The sequence below is a fragment of the Nelumbo nucifera genome, chromosome 1 (assembly GCF_055504915.1).
Source record: "Nelumbo nucifera cultivar China Antique chromosome 1, China Antique-T2T, whole genome shotgun sequence".
Taxonomy (NCBI): Eukaryota; Viridiplantae; Streptophyta; class Magnoliopsida; order Proteales; family Nelumbonaceae; genus Nelumbo; species Nelumbo nucifera.
In genome coordinates this window covers 11,150,966-11,159,152 of record NC_142649.1, presented here as the reverse complement: position 1 = coordinate 11,159,152, position 8,187 = coordinate 11,150,966, and the positions used below count along the sequence as shown (strand labels likewise).

Genomic DNA, 8,187 nt, shown 5'->3' with positions numbered 1-8,187 from the left:
TATAGCTCTGCACTTCTGCAGTGGAAATCAAAAATCTGCATTGAACCTGTCCGTACTCCTCCGTATATAATATAAATAACATAGTACAGTTATCATGGGATGAGAACAGGAAACACCTTTTCCAGTAGAAACTCTGTAGAGAAGTACGGACAGGCTCATTGCAAAATTTTGATTTTCACTGCAAATCTAGAACATTTCAAATGGTCAATTACCCCCACTCTATGCATCAATGCCTGCACGTGAATTAACATCAATTCCGAACTGGCACCTACCCCAACTGTACTTTGGGCCTATAAATTCTGACCCTGGACTGAACCGTCATTCTCCCAAAATTCTGAAGCTTTTATCCTTTATACCAATTGAGGCACCTACTCAGTTTGACCCGAGTACATATCCCCATGTTTGTGATGGAGAAGCAACTAAAACAAGCAGTCAACCATTCTTTCATTATGAAAAAATAAAACAAAGGTAATAAAAGAGGAATCCAACATTTACCCCAGAGATAACTTGCTCTATTGATCAAAATAAAGTATGAATTAAAAATGATAGCGTGCACTTACAAAATTCTAAAAACTAATAAATAATAAAAGAAAAAAATATATAAGAATGTGGAAATGAAGAATGGTATTATAGAAATAGATGGGTGATCTTAAAAATCCTTGAAAACAGCAAATAAGTCTCCATGGACATAATCATTATCCACCAAGCTGACCAAGAAGTAACTGCGTTGCACCTGAAAAGAGACCAGGCCATGTGAGTCCATATCCACCAATTCTGACTCTTTGTAAAGCATAAAGAATAATTGGTGCACCTATTGAAAAAAATTAATAAATTGGAAGTTAAAAGAAACAGTACGTTTTCTAGCAATGTCCTTGATGGGTCATTCTCAGGGAACAAGCATGCCCATCCCCTATTCCAGATCTCAAAGGCCTCATCCTTCCAGACCATGAAGCTTTCCAGATCCACAACAGTTGGTTGGACAATCTGCTTTGCTGGGAAAACTCCCCATGTTACTGCATTCACATAATCTTGGCCAATATTGGACATCCATTGTGCTTCTTTGTTGACAGCCATGTAGGTTATAGATGGGAAATTCTTGCATTTCTCAATTATTGCTTCTAACTTGTTCCGAGGACAAAAGAACTCTACATAGGCCTTCTGATAAACGTATCCACCAGGTCCACCCCATCCTGTCAACATAACTCATAAAAGAAACTCAGGAAAAACTCCCTGGCAGTTTGCACAACAGAACATAATCCATCAAAAGAAAGAACCAATCAGATATTCAGTAATCATTTTTCAGAAAATAATTTGAATACTAAAGTTCTTTCAATGACCACTACAAAATTTTATTAATTCTAGTTTCACAGAACTTTCTTATTGGTTTTCTTTCTACAGAAAACTATTGAAGTGCTTTTTTTTCTGGAAACTGTAAAATGTTTTCTTTTCAAAGACATGGTAACATTTCTCAATAAAACAAGTTAACAAGTACATTTCTCAATAAGACAAGTTAACAAGTGACACAGACAACATTATAACATTTTCTCACAACATATACAAGACAGTAAATTGCATTTTGAAGAACTTGTGTATTACTAAACTGCATTTAGTAATGCACTTCTATTGATTTGTTTCTAGGGTGTGCATAGAGATGATTGCTACTACATTGTGGAATCCATTTAACTTAGAAATGAATATACATTGGTAGCTATGTATAAAGAACAATTTCCCTCTACTTTCTGTGCCAGTGCTACAATTCTTCTTTTCTGTACTGTCCCTGGAAATGTGAACCAGATGCCCTGCCTATCTTATAGTCATGCATGTACTTAGGCATGTATGCATCAACATATGCATGTTTCTAAGTTATTCTCCCTTTATCTATCCATGTTAGAATTTGAGCTTCATGTCCTTGTGCATAGAAGACCACAGATATATGTAGTGACAGAAGGATTTGATCCCAGGTCTCTGCTACGACCAACCAGAGACCTTACCAACTGCGCCAGTTGGCAGGCACTGTTAAATTGATATGTGGAGTGCTTCACATAAATAGCATCCAACTTAGACCACAGGCATGACTCAAATCCAGAATAATATGACACAGATGAAAAATTAATCTGCAATATATGAGTAAAGTCTTAAAACACACATAAGAACACATAATTTCAGGAAAAAGAACATCTTTCACAAATAATATTCACTTACCAACAACTGGAGAGTCAGACTTCTCGCCATTTACTGCTGGTTGGCTATTAATGGTAAGGAATCCCTTCGAGTTGATATTTCCCAACTGTTCATTTATGACTTTTGTCTCTGGCTGAGTCCCATCTAGGTCGGACCATGGACTGCTTCGTAGTTTCCCCAGGCAGAATTTCATGAACCTCTAATGTCACAATGCAAATAAAATCTTCATGTTAGGTGAAGTTATACATATAAATAAGTGAAGTTTAAAGAGAAAAACCAAGAAGTTGGAACATGAGAACTGCACCTCATTAATATCTTCAATGGATTTCAATGGGACAACCCATTCCTCTTGGAGTTTCTTATCACGTGAGCGTGGTCGCATAAACTGTCACAGAAGTTTTAAAAAAAAATGAGTTATATACTGATAAGATAAACAAATCACCAGGTTAGCATTTCCATCCAATGGTCCATGTCTAATTAAAGAATAGGAAATCTATTAACTGGAACTTCAGTGAAGCATGATAATAGATAGAAAGGAGAAAATATGGCAAATCTCATCTACCTGGTAGTCAGTCAGTGCTCCATATGATGCATTATGAGAATCACCCCATCGCCCACTTGGGTACTGTTCCCAACCAATAGTCCTAGATATATAGCTTTTTGGACGATTAGCCCTGTCATCATCCCCAAGAGAACATCAGGTACACTTTTTAGGCAAGAACAACAGGTATTCTTTATAGTTTAATTACTCAAACACTTTGGATTCAAACCAGTTATATATATTTCACTGGGGTTTCAGATTTTTGAGTATTGCAAATACCAGAAAATTGGGCGAACATCTTCTTTAATACGATATATATTTGTAGGGCGTCTCCAAGGCAAGGATCTTGAAATCCTGTTATCATCAATCAACCCTAGGTTCTGCCAATAAAATTCATAGTAAGGTCCATAGATAAATATGACATGAAAACTTTAACATGTGCCCAGGCTATAATCAGATATAGGGGATAACCCTTAATATGGCTAATGCTGATTTCTCCATGTTCAGTGTGTAAAGGTGCAATGTATTAATCCCATTAGCTATAATCTTCTTGCACATTTCAGTTCCAAGGTGGACTCCATAGGACCTAACAGCCTCATCATTGTCCTTGATAGGTTCCAAGGCAGCAGTAATTTCGGAAGGTATCTGCAAAGTCAAATTAAAAATAAATAATGCATCTTAAAATGAAAACATCACCTGAAAGAACCACTAATTGAAAATAACATCTACTGCACGAAATATACTGTTCTTTGGTTAACAGTGAAGCATTGTACTGATGTGTAAAAAAGATGATGTGAATACAAGGCCCACCAAAAAGAAATATGAAGTTCTGCAATGACCTCAAACAGACCCAACAGACATACAAAAAATATACCCCTCAAGTTGGTAGGTTATGACATATCTCTGGCTCATAGCCATGATTTAAAACTTCCACATATCTTTATATAAGTTGGTCAGAAGTGTAGTAAATTTGGTTTACCACATGAAAATTATATAAAATGTATCACCACAATCATCCTAAGAAATTTTGAGGTAATCATCCTAAGCAAATTATGAAACTTATATATATCATAAGCGCTTAAGAGGTATCAACATCATCTGTTTATCTCAAATCCGAACTGCAATATGCAAATCCATTTGCCTCCATTGTGCCTTATCTAGGACCATATCATAGAACAACTGCTACATGATGTAGAACTACTGGCACATGATGTGATGCGCCTATTAGAATTTAGAACATTGGAGATTAATTACGTTTAACATTAAGGACAAGTTTGAAACATAAATGTGACTCCAACTGCATCATGTAACCTGAAATATCCATTTATATGTGTTATCCTACCAGCCAGAGTCTGATAAACCTTAAAATGTACTCTATAATATAAATAATGTCAGATAATACTACAACCATTATCAACTTGTATAGTGTAAGTCTAACTCTAAGATATGTCACTATGTATGTGCATGTACTGTTTGATAAATCATGATTTCTGATGTCTTTTCCCTTTCCGTTGATCACCAAATCTTTTCCTTGTGGTGCCCCCATAATGGTTCCCAAGTTTGTGAAGTTTTGGAAAGTTTGCCCAATGGTCCTTAAGTTTCCATATACTCTCATTTCTTGGGGACCAAACTGCACCCTGGAAAAGGGAGACACACACAACTGGAAATGAAAAGTATGGAAACTTGATTGTCATCATGCCAATAGATTTCTCCTTGGTTGTATCATCCACAACTTGGTGTAGTACCTTCTACTTGCAATTTTCTTCCTTCTCAGAAAAACGAATAAAAGATATTTTAAAAGTTTGCACAATGGTCTTTAGGTTTCCACATACTCCCATTTATTAGGGACCAAACTGCATCCTGGAATAGGGACACACACACCACTGGAAATGAAAATTATATGGAAACTTAAATGTCACCATGCCAATAGATTTCTCCTTGGTTGAATCATCCACAACTTGGCCTAACTAACATCTTCTACTTGCAATTTTCTTCATGCTTAGAGCCTTAGAATAACTTAAAAAATAAGATATTCCCATAAAGCATCAGCAGAATATTGGTCACTATATGGAAATAGAAACAGTTCAAGTTTCAAAAATCAATGACTGAAGAAAATTATTAAAATGATAAAATAGGGTATCAAAAATTTGTTTAATAATCATGACGATATGTGTATGTAAGCACAATAGTTAAATGCAGGACACATATACTCTTTCATGGTTATATTCTTATTGCAATGTTGAACCTCTTCCTAGATCCTGCCTACAAGTATTTGATGCAAGGAAGATAGCATACCTTTGTTTTGCAAAATCCAGTCATGCGCAAGAAGCCCTTGTAGTTATTGATTGGCATAATGCCTGGAACAATGGGGCAAGTTATTCCAGTTTGGCGGCAATCACTTACAAACTTCAGAAAAATATCAGTATCATAGAATAGTTGAGTGATAATCAGATCTGCTCCAGCATCAACCTATGAAAGAGGAACTGCCATTAGTATACAGGCAAACAAAATGTGCAGTGGAAAGCAAAAACTGCAAACTGTCAAAAATTTTGGTTTATATCTTTCTCTGACTTCTTTTTAGTTGTGGAGTAGTTATAAGTTAGTGTGTTAGTGGGTCTCTTATATGCGCATGTTTTAGGATAGCAGTTTTAGATGGTTATATTTTGGACTCTATACATTATCTTGTAAGGGACAATTTAAGGGAAATGAAATTTGAATTTCATATGTGTCTTTCTTTAACTTCTCTTTAGTTGTTGAGTAGTTATACCTTAGTGGGTCAGTGGGTCTCTTACATGTGTATGTTTTAGGTTAGCAGTTTTAGTTGGTTATGTTTTGGGTTTTATATATTATCTTCTAATGGACGATTTAAGTGGAACAAAGTTAGATTTATGGGTAGTTGCTCTAAAGGAGAATTTTGCCCCCTTGAAGAGGCAATCTTAGGAGGACTTTCCCACTTGAAGTGGACTCCCTCTTTCTTAATTTTTGTTTAAATATTGATTTAAGAAATAAGCATGCAACATATTTATTGGATTAGAGATCTCAATAGGAAATGAAATAGTAGAAGGTAAATAACCACAAAATATAATAAGAAATCAACAAACAATTATGGAGGCAGTAAATGCAATTCCTCTCTGGCCTACAAACATGGCCCTTTATGCTGCATGCAGTTTAGAAGAGTATCTTATTTTGCACATGTGGATAACAAAAGGAAATGTCTATCAAATCAAAACAAAAGGTTTTGACCTTTGAAACACCATTTTAACTAATGAATTATCTTAGACACTACTCAGAATGTTTTCCTGGAATCATGAATTTCCACTACAAGCAAGTTAGAGTTTAAGAATTAATTTTGGAGAATAAACCACTTGGTATAAATCCTACGACGAATAAATCATGTGGAAGTATAGTAAAAGAAACAGGGCAAAGTTGTAGTTGGTCTATGAAGCGGAACAGCTCTGCACAGAATATGAATCCAAGATGAGAACCACACACATATTGGCTTATACAGATTATGGAGGTGTCTAATGTCTTGGAAAACACAGTTTTTATGCATTTCCCTATTTATATTGGATAAGACTTAAGAGTACTCCTTTAAATGGAGGTTTTTCCTTATCCATATAAGATCTAAGAAGACACCCGACAGCACTCCCATACTGTAGTTAAGTAAACATGAAACAAACTATATATGGAATGATTAGCTTAAATTCGAGCACATCGGAAAGAACTAAGGTTACACACCTTAATTCTGTGTTCGTGGTCCATGCTTAAAAATTTACTACGTTAGAAATCTTTAGGAACTGAATTAGTTTAGATCTTATAGTAGAATCTCCACGCAGCCACCGAAATGCTTTTCGTAATAATGGAAGAAAAATCAAAGTAAATCTGAGAAAAAGCCTTGGACGTCAAATTCATGATGGTGGTGGTAGAGAAATTTAAGCCTACCTTGCTTTTCAAATAAGCAAGTTCATTCAGGTATGCTTCCAAACCGACCGTACCGTTCTCTGATATGACATCAGGATGTCCCTCTGAACAATTTTCACAAAACAAAAGGCTAAGTTCATATTCTGTGACCGAAAAAAAAAAAAAAAAAAGCATCAGATTTTGACAATGAATTCAAAGCTCAACAGACCCGGGTAACCAGCAACCGTTATCCCAAAGTAATTTCCGTAATTTTCTCGAATGTGATTAACCTGCACAATAACGAACAATTAAATGAACTCCGAACTATCTATCATCCAACACATTCCAAAGATGCATTAATGCTAACAACTCAGGCAATTGAATGAATTACCAGGTCAAATGCACAAGCGAAACCACCCTCAATCTGAATAAATCTCGACTGTCCATGCGGAGGATCGCCACGGAGAGCAAGAACGTTCTGAATCCCGTTAGCCTTGATAGTGTCGAGAGCGTGGTTGATCTTCTCGACGGGCATGTTAGTGCAGGTGAGATGCATCATGGTCTCGACGCACACCATGTTCTGCATCTTGTTGGCGATCTCGAGGGTGAGGTCAGCGGTTGACCCCCCGGCACCCCAAGTAATGTCGCAGAAGGCAGGGTTGTGAGCGACCATTCTATCCATCCGCTCGAACAGGTTGTCGACCCCATCCTCTGTCTTGGGCGGGAAGAACTCGAACGAAAACACCACCCGACCTTCCTCCGTCCCCGTCCGGATCTTCTCTATCACCTTCATCTTTCTCTCTCCAAAAGCAGCAACAGCACCACCACCACCAACACCGATGAAATGCGGTAATGGAGAAGCAGGTCGCGAATGCTCCGGAATCCGCGAAAAGAATATATATGCGAACAGAGCGCCATTCCACGGCTCCTCGCCTTTCGGGTCGCGGTCCTATTGTCCTAATCCTTCACCAACCAACGATTTGAAAGTGTGGGAAAATTGTTGAATTTCTAACAATAGAATCATTTTCCACGTGGCAAGTTCAGGTTGCAAACGAATGGGTCAACCTGGTTCTAGCCCATTAGGAGGAGTCTCTGTAGTTAGTTTGAATTGTCTACAGCTACAGCTATACTCTTCTACTCTTAATACTAGTACTAGACCCAAGCCAATCACCATAGTATCCGTGGGTCCCACTATCAGAGTGACGTAGCATATCTTGACTGACCAAGTAGAGAGTCATCCGTATCTTTTTGTCTTCCTCTGCTCTGATTCTCTCTTAAATTGAAAGATAAGGAAGGTCTAAAGTTGTTGCCATGTCAGCAGTCCATGTGGCAAGATTCTTGGAGTAGGTTACAGGAGCGAGTGAGTGACGTTTCCTTGGAGTTGGTGAAACGGATATTAGTTAGCATGGAATCGTGCACTCGGTGCCCCCTTCGTACTTACTACTTAGGTATGGGCGGGACCCACCAAGAGAATCGAAGATTCAAAATCTGGTTTTCGTTTCCCCGACCCCAACAACAATGGAGAGAGAGAAAGGAGGGTAGGGTAGGTGAATGGGACCCACTAG

At 37.5% G+C, this 8,187-nt stretch overlaps 1 protein-coding gene across 1 annotated transcript; it reads right to left on the bottom strand.

The window, feature by feature from the left end:
• Window positions 1-490: 490 nt before the first annotated feature.
• LOC104612216 (putative methylenetetrahydrofolate reductase (NADH)) lies at window positions 491-7,569 on the bottom strand. The gene is made up of 11 exons (XM_010279564.3): window positions 7,014-7,569; window positions 6,852-6,912; window positions 6,665-6,747; window positions 5,018-5,191; window positions 3,194-3,367; window positions 3,002-3,102; window positions 2,744-2,855; window positions 2,486-2,566; window positions 2,203-2,380; window positions 856-1,190; window positions 491-733 (listed from the first exon to the last, which is right to left on the bottom strand). Exons 1-11 carry the CDS (start codon window positions 7,413-7,415, stop codon window positions 650-652), a joined length of 1,785 nt encoding a protein of 594 aa, XP_010277866.1. The 5' UTR covers window positions 7,416-7,569; the 3' UTR covers window positions 491-649.
• Window positions 7,570-8,187: the final 618 nt, after the last annotated feature.

What these genes read in the sequence shown, in the direction of transcription:
- LOC104612216 (XM_010279564.3), bottom strand. Translation starts at nt 7,415, where the DNA reads ATGAAGGTGATAGAGAAGATCCGGACGGGGACGGAGGAAGGTCGGGTG. An exon ending in GAGCACTGACTGACTACCAG is followed by an intron (nt 2,567 to 2,743) that starts GTAGATGAGATT and finishes CTTCTGTGACAG; the next exon opens with TTTATGCGACCACGCTCACG. An exon ending in GTCTGACTCTCCAGTTGTTG is followed by an intron (nt 1,191 to 2,202) that starts GTAAGTGAATAT and finishes TTATGTTGACAG; the next exon opens with GATGGGGTGGACCTGGTGGA.